Below are 22008 nucleotides of genomic sequence, written 5' to 3' on the forward strand. Positions count from 1 at the left end.
TACAGCAGATATATATATATATATATATATATAATCTCAAAACCAAAACAAATCAAAGCATTCTTAAATCCTTGAAGATTAATTTAGCTAACAATTAATATATTAAATTTTAAGTGCAGTTTTAAAATTCCTGAGCTATTTTCATTTGATACTATGATTTTAGGTAGAAGTTTTAAACTTAGATAATACATAATGGATAGAAATATCCTTCCACCCTGGGCAATAAAACAAGAGCCATTGAAACAGGTTGGAGAGGTTAGATGAGAAGATGAATCATTAAATAAGTTATGTGAGGGAATTATGGTTATGAGTTCCTTGCTGTGGCCGAATGGTAGGAGAAAAGCCTGAAGCTTCCACAGACCGCTGCTGGAAACTCCACTTTCAATAAAGCTCATTTGCGGCACCTGTCAAAGAGTTTCATATCCATGTGTTGCCTTGGCAAACTCTTACCAAGCCACCACTCTGTGGGAGCTGCTCTCTTGGGCAAATGGGTTGGCTGGGTTGGGGAGCAGGGGAAGGCACTGGGAGAGAAGGGAATGTTTGGTTGCAAAAGAGGGTAGCTGATTGGAGTCCATTTTCTTCTGACCCGAAGTAGATGATCACTTCTGATCAGAAGGAATTTAGTCTTCTCTACTTCTGGAAAGGTCAAGGCCCATAAGGGAAGTAAAGGAGAAATCATAAGAGAAATCAGAATGAGTTCATTTGGAAGTGAAATCTTCTTCAACATGATATGTACAAGGATAATAAAAATAAATTTTACATTTCCCATTTCAATGTGTTGGTAAAAAAAAATTAAAGCATTTAATAAAATAAAACCTTGAGCAGCTTAAAATAAAAAGAAAATTGAAACTGTAATGATGTGAATGCAGCAAACATCCAACACTATCTGAGAATGAATTCGGATAATTTCAGCTTTCAAAGTTCTATGCCTATTTGTCTGGGGTGGAGGGTTTTCTTTTCTGTGTAAATGAAAATGCTCTTCTAAACTTTTGCTTTTTAAGAGTTTCTATATTTTCGTAGAATGATTAACTGACGCATTTTAGAATATTTCTATAGCCATTTAAATTTATTGCCAGAAATATTTCTGCTATACATGGAGTCACAGACAGTAAATGTATAGTCCTGACCATATGGCAGGCACTATTTCTTGTTCATGGACCTTCATTTCTGAAGGTGAATCTACTGACCTACCATCTATAGATACTTTAGTTCTCTTCCAGTAGTAGTCATGGATCTGCACCGAGTCACATACTTTGGTCTGGTCCACACTGGGAATTTAAATGTTCATTTCTTCTGACATGAGTAGCAAAACCAACCAGCCCATCTAAATATCAAACTTGGCTTCAATATTGCTGTGCCTTAGTCAAATGATCTAGCTGTGGGTCTATTTAATGAGAATGAGATTATTAATACATGATCTAAGAAAGAGAGAAAGGCCAAAGTTTTAACATACCAAAGTCCCTTAAATACTATTTATGACATATCTTTAACAAGTAATAGCCATGAAATCTAGTTTTATAAACGCAAACTGTTTTACTTTGGACTTGAGCAAATATATTCAAAAAATTAAACAAATTACCGCTAGGAAGAAGGACCTGAGGAAATGAGACAGACAAGTAAATATGGATGCAGCAAGGAAATGAGAAACATGGAGTATGCAAAGGCTGATGGAGACACAGTGGGGGACCCTGCAGAGTCAGGGTCCAACATGAGCATGGGCTGGGAACTTTCTCACCTGGATAGGAGGGATCATGGAACCAGGGAAACGCTATCTAAGGAGAGGTGGAGGAACAAAAAGATACTATTTGATTTCATAACAATATTGCCTAAATCCAGATATCTTACTGTCCATGTGTTACTTGATTATTTTTTCACTTTTCATCCACATGCATTATATACATTATGTAAAACCATGATGTTTCACCCATTCTCCATTGTGTAAGATGATTTGAGGAGAAGAAAATAAGGGTATGGAATAGAATGAAGGCAATCTTTACGTGTACTGAACCAGACTGAAAATATTTTTTATTTTTATTTTATCTCTGAGCTGTATGTGTAAATATACAATTAATCACCAAGAAGCCAAAAACACTCATGGATTTTAAATGAAAGCATATCACAAATATAGAATTTTGATTGGGGGTTTGAGTTTGCTAGATGTGTGAATAGGAATAACGTAAATATAATCATAGCTTTATACCTTAATGTGTTTTAAGATACTGAAAGATACCATTAATGTAATTGATGATAATTTGAACAAAAACTAATCAAAATATTAATACCACAAATCAAACAAGGCAGATAAATTTTTGAGAAAAAAATGCTTAGTAAAAGTCATGAGCTTGCGCCTCTCTCTCTCTCTCTCTATATATATTTTTTTAGGTGGCTGTCTTGACCTTGGTATTAGAACCCTGTGCTCTGACCAGCTGAGCTAACTGGCCAGTCCCAGGTCTCTATTTTTGAACACATAAGAAAGACAGTGAAATAAAATTTCTACTCTATCTGTTCTTAAAGAGAACATAGAAGCAAAATCAACTTTTTCTCATTAAAACATTTCAAATTCAAATCCACATTATTCCAAGTTCTACAGATCACATTACATTTTTATCTGACTATATAAAAAGACTTGGCATATAGAGAAATATAGAAAGTGGACATTTTTACTACTATTTAATTCAAAGGTGTTTCTATATAGATAGATTGTATATTTTTAGTTTTAGTATGTTTTAAAGCATTTTCATTGCTAATGATATTTCATAAAGTAAATAACTATCGAATCACTGTTTTGGCTCCATTCAACTATTCATGCACAAAAATGTTAAAAAAGACTTTATGTAGAGAAAACCCCTATTTGAAAGAATTTGTATTATTTTATCTCTGCTAATTATCATTATTTACTCCTGGTTTCTGTGCACCACAAAACAGTTGCTTTTTGTTTCTAAGGAGAGAGAGAACAGACAAGCAAGTTTTTATGATACAGATAACTTTTAATTCAAACCATATACTTCTAGTGTTGTGAAGTTCTGGATAAAACAAGTTCTGAAGAAGCTTTGAAACGATTAAAAGGAATAATAAGGGCCGACCCTGTGGCGCACTCAGGAGAGTGCAGTGCTGGGAGCGCAGCGCCGCTCCCGCCGAGGGTTCGGATCCTATATAGGAATGGCTGGTGCGCTCACTGGCTGAGCGCCGGTCACGAAAAAGACAAAATAAAAAGGAATAATAATATCAATAATAAAGGTTTTCAAGAAAGGCTAACAATTTGATTATTTTTCCAGTACAAAAAGTAAAATGAAAAATAAAAGGCACCATAAAATGATCTCGATGTATAAAATGGTTTAAGACGACTGTCAAAGAAGCTGATGCTAATTGGTGTCTTCTCATTTTCACAGTTAGTACTTCATTTCCGTGATTGTAGATCTTGATCAGTAATTCTCAAAGTGTATCCACTGAACCCTGGGGATCCCAAGAACCCTTAAGGGGTCTGCAAATTCAAAAAATTCTTAAGAATATTAGGATGTTATTTGCCTTCTCAAGTGTATGTACAATGGAAGTTTTCCAGCAGCTACATCAGTGTCATGACATCATTGCTTTGATGGCTAGTAGAACGTACTTGCCTATTTTTTATGTAATTAATTAATGTTTCCTTAATTTTCATATGATAAATATCAATAGATATAACTTACGCAAAGTATTTTGAATTACTTAACAATTGTTTAAGATTAAAAATAAAAGATTTAAAAGGGATAATACCAAAATGCTTAAAAGCCACTGCCTAGACCTATGCACAATCATAATTTTTACAATAGCCAAAGACTGGGTAACTAAGGGTTTCTTCCAAGATATACTTATCATGTTTGTCTCTAAATTTTTCATGCCTTATAATGCATCTTAGAACCCCTTCTTTCTTTTCTCATTTAATGTTAATTTATAATTATTAAGATTAACTAATGCCCTTTTTTTCAATTCATATAACAACTTACAAATATTTGGGGGGCATGATTTAGAATAAATTATAATTATATGTTTATATTCCTTACTGCCTTTTGAAGTCTGGTAAGTTATCTATAACTTTAATCAAGCTGCTCTCAATATAAGGAGGAGTGACAGGGAGTGTTATAAAGAGAGAATAAATTTTAGTTTTGTTCTTATCTTGAAGGTAGAATGTATTGGAAAAACAAGTGTTTATAAATTATTAGTTCTTAGAAGATGGCAAGGGAAGAAGGGAGCTATTCCCCACCGAGGACCAGCAGAACACACCAATTCCAAAAGAAATGGACCTTACTTTTAATAAATTTTTTAAGGAAAAATAGATAAATTACTAGTTCTTTTTAATCTTCCATTGTATTATCTACATTACTGATCCAATGTATTGCAAATTAATTGTGTTGGCATAAACAATAGAAAAACTGAAAATTATCACCTTGATTCAAATTTGAAGAAAAACTGAAAATTTCTTACCTCTCACCTAACACTTGGTTCTTAAGTGTAAGTATATAATTTAGTGAGTTTTTAAATATTTAAAGTTAAAAAGGAGATTTCAAATAAGTATTTACCATTTATAGAAAATATTATTTCAATAACCTATATTAGTTTATCATTTACTCACATTTATACATACTTTTGTTTATTTTTTGAGTGCATAGCATGTTCTAGAACCTTTTCAAGGTATTGTTGATACAGCAGCAAATGAAATAGACAAAAATCACTGTCCCTGTGAATTTTCTATCCTAGTACTATTTATTAAATAAACAATTTAAAGGTATCTGGGAAGAATTTAAAGAATGAGCAAAGCGTGAGTTTTGTCTACCTTCAACTGAGCTGGCAAAAGAAAAATGCACTCAGTCATTGACTTAAGTTTGTATGCAACTAAACATCATCATGTTTAGAAATTTCTGAAAAACGGAATTAATTATATTTGTGTTTGTTCTGGTTCTGGTTCTCTCTCATAATCTTTACAACCCACTGGGATTTAACCGGCTACAGGAGGAGAAAAAGTATTTGAAATGATCAATTTGGTAGAGGGTAGAAGGATTAATGAAATTAAGTAGAGAGGTTAGGTCTCATGGGTCTGGACATGTATTTATCAAGTATTTGTTCAAATTTCCTCTTTACTTTGTGGCCATTGAACAAATTTGAATGATATGACAAATAATACTCAGCATTTGTTGTAGCACTAGCCATATAAATCAGTTTGCTTTTATTAATTTATTATTTATTTACACCAGAAATGTGATCAGCTTTATTTCCTTCGGGCAGAATTTAATAAATCAAACTATTTGGATTCCATTTAAGGGCAACATCCTTGTTATCTACATATTCATGATCTAATTATCACAGTTTCACAATTATGTAAGAATATTTTTCAAAATAACTTTATTTTTAGAATTACTTTCCACTCAGGGCCGGCCCGGTGGCACACTGCTGCGGTGTGCCGCTTGTGAGCGCAGTGGCGCTCCCACCGAGGGTTCGGATCCCACATACAGACCGGTTCCCACTCACTGGCTGAGCGAGGTGCGGGTGCGACACAGAGGGTTGCGATCCCGTTGCCGGTCCCGGTCCGGTACGGGCGCAACACTGAGGGTTGCGATCTGTTGCCAGACACGAAAAAAGACAAAAAGGAAAAAAAAAAAAAAGAATTACTTTCCACTCAGGGCCGTCCCGGTGGCACACTGCTGCGGTGTGCCGCTTGTGAGCGCAGTGGCGCTCCCCCCGAGGGTTCGGATCCCACATACAGACCGGTTCCCACTCACTGGCTGAGCGAGGTGCGGGTGCGACACAGAGGGTTGCGATCCCGTTGCCGGTCCCGGTCCGGTACGGGCGCAACACTGAGGGTTGCGATCTGTTGCCAGACACGAAAAAAGACAAAAAGGAAAAAAAAAAAAAAAGAATTACTTTCCACTCAAGCAATCCCGCATGTTTTATAGTAGTCTTTATTTCTGCTTGACTTTTTTTTTTTCTGATTGTCACCTGCTTGACAACCTAACACAAGTACAGTGTGAGCAAACTGCAGGAGAGAGGATACTTCTGCTTCAAAAGAGAACTAAATTAATACTGAAAAATTAAAAGTTGCCCATAAAAAAATGATGGAGCTCTACAATGTTTTTTTTCTTTCAAGTATAATCCTCCTTACTATTAATCTTTTAAAGGTAAAGATCTTTATTGTACCAGCATTTTTTAGCACAAAACCAAAACTTGGCACATACTTTGCTCATTCTATATATTTGAACATAGCTGGAACTATAGCTTAAACTCAGCCAAGATAAAATAGAATAGATTTGCTTTCTTAATCTTTAGTTATGATAATGTCTTAATCAAACTTTTTTCCATCATTTACTATAAAATTTTGATCCCCACTTAAACTTTATTTTAAGCGGCTTCTTCCAAAATCAGTTCTGAACCAAAAATACCTCAGAAAAGGAAGACATACTTAAAAGGCAACATTATAGCACGAATGCAAGGATTATAGTATGAGAGAACTTCAAAAAGTTCCTAGAGAAATAGAATTAATAGATAATATGAATCCTTCCATAAACTTTTTGAAGTACCCCGGTATACTGAGCCATCATATATATATATTTTTTTTAAGTAACAAAAAGCCCTCTCTACTATGTTATTAGTTAAACTAACTTTACTCTCATTTGTTGTATGGAAGTTTTATACTATTACTTCTATTCCCTGAAGTGCTTATTGATCCTATTATTTATAAAACCAGAGACTGAACGATTAGTGAATATGGGAAACACCTGTGAATTGCTGGTAGCATTAGACAAAACCAAATTGCTCATTAAAATGTCTTGAAAAATTCAGTTAGAAGGCCGATGTGCATAGAGAGGGAAAAGTGTGAGCATCATTCAGAGTTTTACCAGCTTTCCTGACATATAGCAAATGCAGGCATCACATCTCCATCTCCCTGTCTGAAAGAAGCTTCTACGGGAATATGGAATATCTTAAGGGACATATTTTGAGTTTTATAAAGAAAAAAGACTACAACATTCCATTTCTAATGATTTGTAATACCTTTAATATATATAATTATAATATACCTATAATGACCAGTATATTCATATCTATATAGTTATTTAATGGATTGTCATTCAGAAAATATTCCAATAACATTCTTCCTTCACTGCCCCACCCAAGGATTTACAAATGGCTGATATAGATGTCAGAGTTGTCTATTTTCAGTACTTTTCATTTGTGAAAACTTGTAATTTGGAGATATGTGAACACTCCTACAAATAGCTGTATTGAAAAAATAGCTGTATTGGAGCTACCTTTGCCATTTTTCTAGTGTCATGTTTTCTTTAATTTTTTTTCCAAATTAGATAATAAATATATTGAAGTATATCTAGAAAAAAATATATTAAATTTCTAAGCTACTTGTAAGATGCAAAATCTCTTCTTAAATTAATACCCCTGAACTATAGTAGGAAACAAGTAGAAAATGTGACTGGATGCAATTCAAGGGAAAACATAGCAAATAAAGCTGGTCACAGTGGAACTTAAAACCTGACATTCTCAGGTCCACATTCAGGTAAAATCAAAAGATAAAGTAAAACTGCAAAATGCCTTTAGGAAAAATAACAACAGAAACAATAACAACAATAATAACAGATGAGAGAGAGAGGGGGGAAGAAAGAAAGGAAGACAGACATGCGAGAGAGAGAGAGAGAGAGAAAGAAAAGCAGAGGGGAAAAACTAGAAAAGGTTTCTAAAGTAAATACCAGCAAAGTTAAAGCTAGTTAAAGAAAAAGTATATATGTGCCCTAAATACATGATTTCTAGACTAGCTAGGTAGTTATTTCAGTTCTATAATTAAACCATTGCAATAAACGAAAGACTTGATTTGATACTTCTGAATTTCAAATAGTTCATCTTAAAAATCATGAGGATTGTGCCTGTGAAGATAATATTTAACAATGTACCAACCAAGTAACTTAGGAAACAATAAGCTATCTACATGATAAAGTATTTCTGAAATATTTGGAAATAGTTCTGTGCTGGACCAAAACCATAAAACCAATGACAGAAGATTACAGGCTGCAAGGCTATGTATGTATACATCCCAAACACTGAATTCTGAGGTAGCAGAGACCTCACCTTTTTAATTGGAGACAACTGGATGTGATAGAAGAGTGGATTAACACTTTTTAGTTTTAATTCTCTCTTTCTCTCATTAATTACTGTATGACATGGAAAACGTCACTTAATATTTATAGTGCTTAGGGGTTTTTTTTAGGCAAAATGATGGTTCTGGAGCAGGTTATCTTTAGAGTTCTTACCAGCTCTTAATTTCCATGATTCTACAATTATAAAGTCATCTACAATTTGATCCGTGGACTCTGAGCACAGTGCTGCCATCATGTGGTAGGTACAGTGATAGATTTGTATATTGAAGTACTGTATTGCAGAGGGGGAAAAATGAACAAAGCAAACTAATTGAAGACAGGTGTGCAGACAAAGAGACACTATCCGATTTAATTAAGGTTAGCCACAGTGGAGTGATAAAACACAAGGATGTCTAACCACCTAACAGCCATAGAAAATGAAGAAGTCAAAGAATAATTTAAAACAGATTGAATTTGCCTCACAGAAGATAAGATTTGTTTACCTGAAATGCCCCTTCAATAACTGAGTCACAGAAATGATTCAACATTCCAAGATTTATTCTTCTGGGGCACAGGGACTCCCTCTACAGGTGTGAGCTTATTCCATTATCCACTCTTTCCTCTAGTTGGTACTTGAGGAGTTTTTTATTTCAAAAAGAAAGTATTACTATTTCAAAAAGAAAGTAAACACACACAAAAAATGTAACTCATAAAAAATGTCTCCAAAAATATGTTTTATTATTAAAAATAATGGTCAATTCTTCTGTAAAAATAAACATTTTTCATATGTAATACACAGCTGCATGATACATTTATTCATAGTAGGTCCATGATTTCTGAAACTCTTATTTTAAAATTTGGGAGAATAAAGCAAAGGTAAAATATTTTAAAATTGTTAATTTGGAAATCACAAAATTATGGAAGATCATATTAATTTAAATGTTTTAAAGTATTTTCTTCAACAGTTTAGTTAAGTGATCACATTTTTTCTACACGGTATGACAGATTAAAGTTATTTCTAGCCAAAAAAAATTTTTTGATTTCCCAAAGTTTCTTTGACAAAGAAATGAAAAACAACAACAACAAAAAACTCTTCCATATCAAATTGTTTTACTGATGAGAAATTTATGATTTGTATAAAACACACAGCTGGATAAAAAGTAAAAAACATAGTAAATCATTCAGATGTTTTGGTTGTTTGGTTAAAAGAAATAAGTACTAATGTGTTATTATTATCATTCATTCATTCATTCATTCATTCATTCATTCATTCAGTATTGCTTGAGCATGCATGGTTCCAAAACTAGCTCTGAAGGAGGTTACCAAGGAGCAAACACAGGCTCTGCTTCCAATAAGGACATGCATGTAACAACTACGATCCAAAATAAAAAGTGACAATTGCCATAAAAGATACATGCATGAAGCAGGTGATATTTAAGCTGGGCCTTTGGGATAATTTAGGTACAAGAAAGTGAAGGAAGAGAGGAGGGAATAAAGTTGAAAAGAACAAAGCCAGACCAAAGGGAGCCAGAATGAACGGTCTGAGTGGGCTTATATGTAAAGTATATGAAGGAGAATTATGGGAGATAAATTTGGAAAAGAGCAGACCAATGACTCTGAGAGACAAACTAAAGAATTAGATGTCTTGAAGTTACAGATCCAGCCTCTGATTTTAAGTGCTGAAAGCACTGTACTTGTTAAAAAAAAGTTTGCATTAGTGCAGATTTAGCTCAATTTAATAGAACTGATGCTTTCTTATTTGGGGTCTGTTTCAATAGGAAGAAGTTAATAAATACACGTATCATTTCAAGTATCTAGAAAAGAACTTCAGACGGTATTAAAATACTTAGATTCTTAGCACCAGCTTATCAAAGCCTTGCATTTTTGTATATTTTATCACATTTTCTGTTATGTAAGTATAGCTCTGTAAAAAGGGAAGGTCCATTCTGCATTTTAATTTAATTCATTTTCAGAAACTAACCAAATGTCAGGCTCTTTATCTCTACACTACATTTACATACCAGGTTAAGAATTTAAAAATTCATTTGGGCACCAGACATTTTTTTATGATAACACCAAACATCTAGATTCATTTGAATTATTCACCTAACTTCTAACTGCCTAAATTTCTGTAGACTTAACCTTAGATATAAATCTTGTTTTGCAAAGATGTTAGATAGGCTTAGACTTGTTCCATTAAGCGCATATGTTCCCCGGATTGGTTTTATTCCTTTTTATGCTACTTATAAAATGCTATTTGTTTGCATTTAAAATATTGACAACACTTGCACAGGCTTTTCAAATGAAATTTCTATTCAGGGAAATAAGCAAGATATAAAAAACAAAAAGAAACAAAACAAAAAAAAAAAATCTGTCTTCCCCTAAATTTATTTCTAGCTTTGTTCCTTTCTTCTTCTTATGCTGTTTTACATTCTGTACACATTTCTCAAATTTCCCAGAAGAAAAATAGGACTAGAAATTGCATCAAGTAAAACCAAAGTTGGCTAAAAAAAGAAAAAAAAAACAGATTGAATATTTCAAAATGAATATTGGGTATTTTGAAATATCAAGATATTTCTTTAATGTAGCTATTCTGATGCATTGTGAGGTTGCTCTTGGATAAAAGTTATTTTAAACTAGGAAAGACAAATCAATTAAAAATTAATGTCTATTAATTAAGTTTTGTGTTTGAAAATAGTATAAGATTTCCCAGTTGCTGAAATTAATGTTTTGCATTTAATGTCATACTAAAAAGTATTAACGATCTAGTTAGCTGGATTATATAATACCAATCAGGGGGCTGGCCCGGTGGCGCACTGCTACAGTGCGCCGCTTGGGAGCGCGACGGCGCTCCTGCCGAGGGTTCGGATCCCACATACAGACCGGTTCCCGCTCACTGGCTGAGCGAGGTGCAGGTGCGACACTGAGGGTTGCGATCCCGTTGCCGGTCCCGGTCCGGTACAGGCGTGACACTGAGGGTTGCGATCCATTGCCGGACACGAAAAAAGACAAAAAAAAAAAAAAAAAGTATGACAGCGTTCCTTTGTTTACAATCAATTAACTAATCTGACTCATTATATGGTTGATTATGTAATTTAATCTACTTTATACATGTTCATAGTTTTATATCCTAGTCATATTCCTTTATATTTTTAAAATTATCCTTTTAAAAAGTCTTTTCTTTAACATTAAATCTGGGTTTCTTCTACATAAGTTGAAGAAAATATTAAACATTATAACTATTCTGTTTCCTCAAACCTATTCCTATGGCTATTTAACAGCATTCAGACCTTATTCTAAATAGCTATTAAATTATAGACACCTGATAAACAATTGACTAATTATTAAAAATTTCTTACCTCTTTCCTATCCTGGGAAGAGATCCTATTGTCATTGAACTAAATATAAAAATTCCTAGTAGCTTTAGAGAATCCACTATGGCTGAAATGGAAGAAGAGAAAAAGTAGCAGAAAAGCTAAATCTTTTGCAAGACTTGATCCTAGCTACCCTCATGGTGGGTTTCCTGTTCTCAAATGGTTCCCCACACAGTGTCTATATTTTTCATTTCATTTGGTTATATTGATTAAAGTTTCATCAGATTAATAATCATTGTATTTTCATACATTTCCTTAAGAAATATGTAGATCTGAAATGTTCATAAAATGATTATCAACTGTTTACCCAGGAGTATAAATATCGTATTCAACTGGATAAGAAACTCCTGATGTAACAGGGATGTACTCATGGAGAAGAGAAATTCTAAATAGTTTTGTGACTCAGAACACGTCTATATTTAGAAGATAATTGAGGTAAATTCATTGTCAAGAACTATGTCAGCTCAAGACACAGCCCCTGACAGTAAAGCTCTGAAGAAGAGGTGGGGATATGGCGACGAATATCACAGGAGAAGGGGAGCGAGTCACAGGGCTCCCGCTTCATCTCACTCCTAATAATCACAGTCTTGTGAGACAGTCGTTACTGACCCTGTTTTCAAATAAGAAAACTGAGAGTTACTACAGAGCGGATTGGAATTTAAAACCAGATCACTTATGACCAAAGCTCAAGCTCGCTGGCAGAGGCAAATAACCGTTTCAAAAACTTGCTGGAGAAACATCTCCACAAAATAAGAGAAAACACTTGCCTTTCAAAATTTCCTCCCAAATCTTCTAGAAATCTAGAACTCTGCTAACAATATTAGTACTATACCCCTACTGCATAATTTATAGCACAAATGTATAATGTTTCTATGGGAATATGGATTCTTATATCCAAAATCAACCATAAAATTTTTAAAATAGGTCCCATCATAAAGTAGGAAATGCCTAAGGAAAAACAAATATCTTTAAATATTTTACTGCTGAAATAGTTGGTAGAGCTACGTACAGACAAGCATGGACTTTTCAATTACATCTTGAAATTAGCTATTCTATTTTGCACTTCTAAGGAGAAAAATAGATTATTGGTTATTAATATGGAAATAATTAAGCAGTTCCTTTTATCCTGCTATTTCTATCTATCCTATTCTTTCTAAAAGTCTTTTCCCCATGTCATAGCCAAAACTCTTATTGTTATAAAATTGCAATACTGGACAAATAATCCACAAAAATAATAGTAATAGAATAGTTTCACACTATTATACTCAGTCTAAAAATTAGATCGTTTCTCCCTAGAAGTGATTGTTTTTTCTTTGGTGTCTCATTAAAACAGTAAAGTCATTTAGTTGCCACTGTGCATTATTGGCTAAAGAAATGAAAGTGAAAGACAGGTCAAATAATGTAGAGTTCTGGCGACAGCTGTTTCTTTATACATGTACATTTAAAGAACATCTAATTATGCATTTAGAGATCAACGTGAGCTTCAATTATTGACTGTGGTGTTGACTCTTCCCACACCATGCAGCAAAGCCTACCAATCACCGGCCTGCAGAAAGCTCCGTGTCCACCGGCTCCTCGGGCAGCAGCTTTGGCAGTGGGTATAGCGTGGACAGTGAAGGAAGCAGCAGCACTGCCGGGGAAGCTAATCTATTTCCTATTCCGAGGATGTAAGTCATTCTTTTTTTTTTTTTTTAAATACAAAGTAAACAGCATTATGAGTAAGGCATTCTTAACATTTAGCAGGAAATAACTAGATACTTACCCAATTCTGAGTCAGTGTCCCTGAAACACTTGAACTACATAAAAATAAATTGTTCAGGAAAGGTTGGATTAATTCAGTTAATTCTAAGGATGAATGCTAGTCACTACCAGGACTACTTAATCAGTGCAATCTGTATATAATATAAAAACTGCTAAAATAATAACTTAGCCATGTCAGAATAAAGTTCAGCAGCAGTATATTGATGTTTTAATCACATAATGACCAAATACAAACACTATTGGTATTTGAGATAAGTGTAGTCAGCTTAATTGACTTTGAATCAGGAGATATTCCAACATAGTCAATGAACCCATATATCATATTTGAAAAAGAAGATACACTGGCCTAATTAAATATACTTTTCAACTATAAATCTCTCAACAGTTAAAGGTTTTGAAATGTTTCCATGTATTCCAGAACAAATATCAAGTAATACACAGGTCCCTGAGCAGGTACTCTTGGAATAAAGCTCATTCATAACACATTAAGCCTCAAGAAAAACAATTTGCAAATCAAATGTAAAAGTAAAACAGATTGTGTTTAGAATGTTTTAGAATAGATTTATTCATTAGTGGCAAAATTTAGCAACATTCAAAATAAATGTATTTTCCAATATAAAAATCTAAACTTCCCAACCTTCCTTCTCCTCCCCATTAACTAGTCCTCTTGTTTTGAAAACACCACTGCGCCATCCAGGTCCCAAGATCCAGGCCAAGACAAATCCAGCCTACTGCCTGGTTCTGTAACGCCTGTGAGTTAAAAATGGCTTTTGCATTTTTTAAATATTTAGGAAAAAAAAAAAGAAGAAGATGTTCTTGATACGTAAAAATTATAGGAAATTGAAATTTCAGTGAACATAAACTAGGTAGGAGCACATAAACTAGGAGCACAGCCACAGCCGTTAGCTTATGTGTTCCCTGATGTTGTTTTTGAGCTAGAAGGGCAGAATTGAGTAGTTGCAAGAGAAATGATCTAAAATATTTACCATCTGGCCCATTACAGAGTTGTTCACCTTGATCTGGGCTGTTAAAGGGTCTTTTTCATTTTCTCCAATGCTGAGAGAAGTGTTCTCAAGGAGTAGAATTTCTATGTTTCCATATCAAGGTTTTTATAAATCTTTCCTTTTGATCCCCAAAATAGTTCTGATATTTAGAAAATGGTTCATTTATATAAGCAAAATAATAGAGAAAATAGATTTTTACAGTGAAAAACATGTTTATTTTGTGGCTTTCAAGTTACATCTTTCCAAGTTAAATTAAGCAAATTATTATTGTATCACTGGTCTATCTGAGTTTTATTTTTGTTTTTGTTTTGAGACTTAGGCTGTGAATTCAGTAATTTGCACTTAATCAGTTTATTTTATTGGAAATTATTTCTAAAAGGAGTATGATCTCATTAGTCCTTGGCCTCTGATGATTTGGTTTGATGGAAAAGAATTTCAGCAAATTCATTACATTCCTCTCAAAGCTGTAAATATCATATGAATTTATCAAGGTTTTACATCCTACATAATTTGATAGCTTCCCAATTTATTGTACCTTTCAAAATATATAATTTAACATCGATGGTAAGGTTGTAACTTCCAGAGAGTAAACTCTGTTATTTCCTCAATATCTGAGTGTCTGAGGTGGAAGTAGATTTTTACATACACACCACATTCCGAGTTTGTTTTTCCATCTTCCTGTTTCTCTTGTAAATCAAAGCTTCTCCAAACTATCTAGGAGACTATTGTTTTGCCATATAAGCACAAAGAAAATTCACTTTTTAAAAGCATTACAGGATATATATAAGAAATACTATTTCTTTTATATGCTCCATTGTGTCTAACACAATTATTGCTTGGACTAGTATAAGTGTTCAATAAATATTTGGGGGCTGATTAAAAATATAAATTATAAAATGTGTATTTCTGAACTGAAGATTATTTGTTATGAATTCAGAAAAATGTCATCCTTATGTGACCCACAGTTACATTTCCTTTATACTTCATTTAACTTCACAGTGCTGCATTTTTGTATAATCTTCAAAATGCACTTGCTACACATTTTGGCTAAGTATCTAATGTTAAAATCAGTTTTCACTAGAAGCAACGATTGTAGTCAGATGTCACCATTAAAATATGAAATCTATGACTCAAGATCAAATCTAAAATTATAAAAAATACACTAATAAAAATTATAACTATTTTTTAAAGTTTGGCATGGTATAAGGATACTCATTTTTCAGTACTTTGATCTGCTAGATTAGCCATACTAAAAGACCCTCATTTTTCAATTGAGTTTGGCTCAGTATCAAGATATGTTTTGGCTCACTCTGCCAGCATAGTATACTACTAAAGGTAAGACTGCTGCTAGGTTTTTTAAGATTTTCTTCCTCTCTAACAGTAACTGATAGAGCAGCCACTTTCTTGAATCTCAATGAAGCAATTACACAAATTGAAGTTTTGTCCATTGCTTAAACAGAATTCTTTACAAGTTCAGATGCAGACCATATACAGGTATATATGTGGTATATACGAGTATACACAATGGCACTTCAAAAAATTCATGGAAAGATTGATATGGTAATATAAAGATTTGTACATATATACATAAATGTATAATAATACGAAGATTTATATAACAATGTAAAGATGTGTGTATATATATACACATATATGTATATATACATAAGTGTATTATTATAAAAATGTTAGAAATTATATAATTTGCATGCACTTTGTCCCTCACATCATGACTTACTAAAAATTTGTGCTTAAACTTTTGACTTAAATTGCCATAATGAGTCAATGTAATGGCTTCAAGATAAATTAATTTTATGTATTTACATCTGTTCCTCTTTTTATCATGTGCAGAAACATTTTAGCATCTTCTCTGGAATAGAATGATAAGAGAATCATTAGAGCATTTTTTAAAGATATAATTGGATTCTTAAGAAATAAGTATGGTTACATTTCAGCACGTCCAGCAAACCAAATACTGTTTGCCAAAGTCAGAATTCATTGTTAGAAAATCCCACTATGTTACAATTATTGTCTGGAAAGTACAGTACCAAGACATTCTTTTGTTCAAGCATCCTTTTCTAACATTTACAAGTTTTTATTCCATCTTTTTAGAACATCTTTCTAAGTACACATTAAGGCAATTCCAAACCTTTTGTATGCCATATAGCTCTTCCTTTGGCTGAAGAAATAAGTGGCCTACGGTCTTTTGCCTGTTACATTATAGACATTCTAAATTCACAATGCTCAAAGTATCATGAATTTTTCATCAACTTGGCTTTCCAAAAAGTTTGAGGACAAAATTAAGTGAGTAGCAGATTTTGACTGAATTCTAAAACTATTATGTGCATACCTACCTATTAATACATTATACAAGGGGTCTTGAAAAAGTTCATGGAAAGATTCATTTTATCTTTTAATTTTATTTTCCACAGACTTTTTGAAGTACCTATTTATTGAATGCTTACAATCGCTCAGGCATTAAATCTGAGAGATTGTAAGCATTAAACATTAAATGTATAATAATACATTTCTTTCTATAATACATTTTCCACTTTATTTTCTTGTAATCAAAAGGTAGCTATTACTACTATCCTTATATTACAAAAGAAGAAACTATCTTGACCAGGTAGGTACTTTGTCTTAGAAGGCACAGAGCAAGAAATAGCAAAGTCAGAAGCAGACACCCAAAAAGTGTGACTTCAAAAGACAGTTAACTCAATACAGCTAAAAACACAGGAAGAATCTGAAAAAAAAAAAATCACTAAACGAAATAAAAAATCTCTGTTATTATAATATTATTTTTATATGTTAATTCAATAATCCCCTTCTCACTATTGAGTTGAAAAATGGAAAAAGAATTCTAAAATGAAATTTGAAAATATTACAGCGACCTGATGTTTTGATAAATGAGTCCACAAATAAGACTTCCTGAATTTGGAGCTATTATATTTGGACTAAATAAGAATAATAAGTTCCTATTTTAAAATTAATGTGATGTAGAGCAATTAACTGTGTGTATATTGGCCATTCAAATAATTTATTGCAGGTCTAAATATGTAATGTCACTTTATTTTAGCATACTTAGCCTCCTTATTTGCATTTAGGAGATCAAAACTGAATGTACTATTTTATTTTTTTACAATCAATTTATTTTTTTAAACAGAGGAAAGACGGGACAGAATGGACAAGAACCTGTAAAACAGCCAGGAGTGGGAGTAGGACTAGCAGATACTGAAGGTAAGATAAAATTTACAATATTGAATTTTGGTTGAATCTGCACACTATACTATACATGCAGTGATTTATTTTTCTTTTAACATGAATGTAAATGTCTAAGTACTAATGACAAAACACTAGGTAGTAAGTCATCATTATACATTAACTGAGAATGACTTTGTATTCATTTAACAATTTCCCAATTTCCTCATTTATATTTAATATTTAAGAACCTTGAGATGCTGAAAATTTAAAAGAGAAATAAGAATGTGAAGGGGATAGCAAAGAGACTCAGAGGGCTCTCTCTGGGAAAAAGTATCTTATTGAAGTTTTTCAAAATGTTTTGTTTAAAGTATCGTGCAAGTAGAAAATCAATCATGCAATGTCATTTGTGTCCATGGAAATTCTCCAGTAGATGAAGCTGAGAAGAAACTAGTGACGTAAAAATCATTTTATGGAAAAATTAGCTATTGAACTAACTTCTAAAGTAAAAACCAAATTTGAAATTAAATTTGTCTTATTAAACAGAGTAAATTATTACAAAATGCAAAAAAAAATTCTTAACTTTAGCAAACACATAATAAGAGTATCTATATCCTGTACAATGGATAGTTTATCTTTTATAATACTGTGATAAAATCTGGTAGCTTTGTTACCCCTCATAAATTGCACCAACCTCTCAATAATGTTAACTATTCTGAGTACTTTACACTTGCAAAAGTTGATTAAAATGCTTTTTGTCAAACCCAGAGCTGAGAAAGGCATGAAGGAGGGAGTTTATGATAGTTTGAGATAGAAAATATTTTCAAGGACCTTCTAAAAACCCATCAGAAATCCCTCCTAGTCTTTCAATCCTCACATCTCCTCCTTTGCACATAAGCACGTTTCTGGGACAAAGTTTATCATTAGACATTCCTTAGAATTGCACTAAGTCAGATAAGATGCTCTAAGAAGAAATTGCCCAGTGTCAGAATCTCAACCAATGAACCAATGATGGCAAATCTGACTCTGAGCCTCTGAAATTAATGAACTCTGTTTCCAAGCAGCTTGAGTGAACCTCTCTTCTTGCCAACAAACACTGTCTCTTACCCTTCCCTCACTTAATTGCCTTTGTGGTTTGCCATGGTGTATATTCCAAATTATAATCCTATTTTCTATTCCTTATGAATATATTTATTAAATGTATATAAATATATATATATATTTAATTAATATAATATACAAATATATTTAATTAATATTTAAAAATTAATATAATATTAAAAATATATATAATTAATATAATATAAAAATATAATATTAAAAATAATATATAAATATAATTAACCTAAATATATTTATGTAAACAAACTAAATATATAAATAAACTAAATATGAATAATCTAAATATCTCTAATGTATTTTCTCTAATGTATTTTTGCTAGGTTATCATGCTATTTTTCTCTAATGTATTTTTGCTAGGTTAACACACTATTCTAAGAATTTTTCATGTACTATCTCATTTAATTCTTACAATTACCTAAGAGGTAAATAATAACATACACTGATTTTACATAAAAGGAAACTGAAGTGCAAACATCTCACAAGATCAAAACCCAGGAAAATGACACCAAATGTCAGGCTATTAAAAAGAATGATTATAGGCATGGTATCACAAGGACACTAAATGGTGAAACAGGAACTTAGGTTTCAATTTTGGTCTGTTACCAGGTGTGTGACTGATTTCTCTATCTTCAGAAACCTTATCTGACAAATGCTGGGTCTAACTGACACCAAAGTTTCCTTATGGACTTTAGTGGATACCACATTTTCTTTTTGTACTCAAAATTCTCAGTTTTTCTTTGGACTCATTCAGAAGCTCTACCTTTTGCCACATTCCCCAGGATTTCACTCTCAATCCACCAATTCTTTTACCTCCCCTCTCTCTGTATAAACTCATCAGCTCTCTCCTGTATGTTAATGAGTCCCAAATCTACTGCTCAAACTCCTTGAAATTCAAACTGAGATAGTTAATATCTGCCAGGCATTGGTATTCAACCAGGAAAATAGAAATCACTCTGACTATTTAAAATAGAGGAAATGTATGGGTGGCAATTGATTGCATATACTCATGAAAACTGAGAAACTGAATAGGGATACCGAGGCAGCAGAGGAAGCTGCTGTCCATACAGGCAGGGGACCAGCCTCTCTGGCTGGGAGCAGGAGACAAGGAAGAGTAACAGCAGATGACAGAAATTTATCCTGAGACAGACAAGGACAGGGAGAAATATCCTGGTTTGTGCCTTCCTCCCATTCTGCAATCTCTGCCAGTGCCTGATCAAATCCATCTGGAAACCAGTTAACAGGGGAGCATGGTAACAGCCAAGGGGGCAGCTACTCTGAGAAGAGAGTGAGGGAAAGAGTGAAGACTACATCTGAGAGCACATAAGCATCAAACCAGCACAATACTGTATTTACCTGGAGATTCCACAGATGCATCAAACTACATATGCCCTGAACTGAACTCATGAGTTCACTCTCTTCCCCACTTTGCCCCCTTTTTCCTTTATGCTGTTCTACAACTCACAAAATTTGCACCTATTTATACCAAATTTGCATATTTTGTCATTATTCTTTGATTTAAATTAGCTATTTCTATGCTTATCTGCTTCATAAGGCCAAACAACTCTCAGACCAGAAGTATGGTTTACTCACCATTGTATCCCAGCTCTTAGCAGAAATCCTTGCCCATAGAGTTGCTTAAAGAATGTTTGTTGAGTGAATGCATAAGCAATATAACCATATATAAAATTAATGGCTATTGATTTTCATATTACTCTTGAATTCAGGTATATAGAGAAGCAATTGATGTGCAATTGTTGCTACTTAATTTCACCTTTCTTTTAATCTTGAAGTTTATAATTGCAATGTTCTACTTCATCTTAAGTATTTCATATTATTCATTTATGCACTTTGTTTTATGATCCCCTTGATCCACTCTAAGGGAAATTGAACTGCAAAGATTTGCTCTAGGACAGCATACTTTAATCCAAAGTATATCATAGATTTTAAGTAATCACTTTTAGACAGTTTGTTCTCATAAAATTTTTATTCTTGTTTTGGCATTTTAGTGGGCAGAATGCAAAAGATAATGTTTTATGAGGTCGAAATTTTCTGTTTTGCATGTTATTGACTTTTTTCATGCTAAATAATAGCCATTTTAAAAAGTAGTCCTTGTACTTATTAAGCAAGTCAACTTATTCTGGCTTATGATTTTTTGAAAAAAATCAATTTTCCATTAAGTCGTTTTCTCTAATAATGGTTTATCTCCTTTATAGCAATGACTCATAAATTTTAATCCCAGCATGAGATTAATTCAATGGGTCAGAATGTGAGGTCTATTAAAGTTCCTGTGTTTCTGACCTAAGTTGTAGTAAAAAATAGCAACACTCTTTTAGACTATCTCTACATTAGTTGAATTTCCACAATTTAAATGCATAATGTAAAGTATAAATAAGTACTCTGTTTGGCACATGGTTAACACCCTTTAAGTTGTAGCTATTATTAAATTAGAAGTGGATATGAGATAGAGCCCTTTGGATCCTATCCAAAGGAGTAATATTCAGGATTGATAAAATACCATGCACTTGTTCAAAGAGCTTTATAATCACCACTTTTCTTAGAGACTGAGATCAAACCAATTAGATTTTCGAATTGTAGAGACAAGTGTTTTCCCAATTTACATTAAAAACCTCTAATTACACCCTTAAGATAAGCTATCTAACCCTGTCCTACTTTCTTTTCCCCCATTGGTTAAATGTATTTAATAGTGTTATTCTTTGTCAGTGGGCATTCATGTAGTAACTGCCTTGAATCAATATTCTCCTCAACCAATTGTTCTAAAACTTTAGCAAACACTACAATCACAACTTTCTATGAGGTTTCATTTTCTTGGCTATATGCCTTTAAAGAACAAATGACCCTAATAAATCATTTATTTTCTTGAGTATCTTTTGAAGCTTGAAATTAATCACTCAGTTTCCATTCTCAATGGGCCAGAACAAAGAAACTTCTACCATTATAAAAATATGCTAAGCTCTACTCTCAAACCTCTTCAAATAATTGAGTGTGGGAAACTTGTCATCTTAATGCTAACCTAAGGGGAAAGAGGGAACAGAAGGCAAGATTCGATTCAATATTTTACTGGAAATGTTGTGGGGTTTTGTTTTTAAAAAGCATAACAATTTATGTAGAAATAATGTAAATCTGTGATGACCACAACAATCTCATTTAAACTGACATTTCAATATCGTTTTTAGTTCTAAGACTGATTAGTTTTGGTCCTTTTTAGGTGAATAACCACATTTTGCAAAGTAGACAATACATATATGGAACAGAAATGACTTCCTGCATTAAAATGATAAAAAGTCTAGGCCTCAGAATTGGAGTTCTCTATCTTGTTCAAGAAAAACACACACACAAAAATATTTTTTTAAATTATTTTCTCTAAGTATTTTCTCATACTAGATAGGGAAAATGAATGGAGTAAATGATAAATATCCCTTT

The 22008-nt window shown here is 32.9% G+C and overlaps 1 protein-coding gene across 2 annotated transcripts in view; it reads left to right on the plus strand.

Moving 5' to 3' along the window:
* The window catches only part of PCLO (piccolo presynaptic cytomatrix protein), a 421017-nt gene that overhangs the window by 339908 nt on the left and 59101 nt on the right, over positions 1–22008 (plus strand). For both annotated transcript variants that reach the window (XM_008589167.1, XM_008563007.1), the window contains exons 21-22: positions 13008–13149; positions 17411–17484. In XM_008589167.1, the coding sequence (XP_008587389.1) occupies positions 13008–13149; positions 17411–17484 (216 nt within the window). The remainder of the gene's footprint in view (positions 1–13007; positions 13150–17410; positions 17485–22008) is intronic.

This window comes from Galeopterus variegatus, unplaced genomic scaffold, assembly GCF_000696425.1.
Source record: "Galeopterus variegatus unplaced genomic scaffold, G_variegatus-3.0.2 Scaffold0, whole genome shotgun sequence".
NCBI lineage: Eukaryota > Metazoa > Chordata > Mammalia > Dermoptera > Cynocephalidae > Galeopterus > Galeopterus variegatus.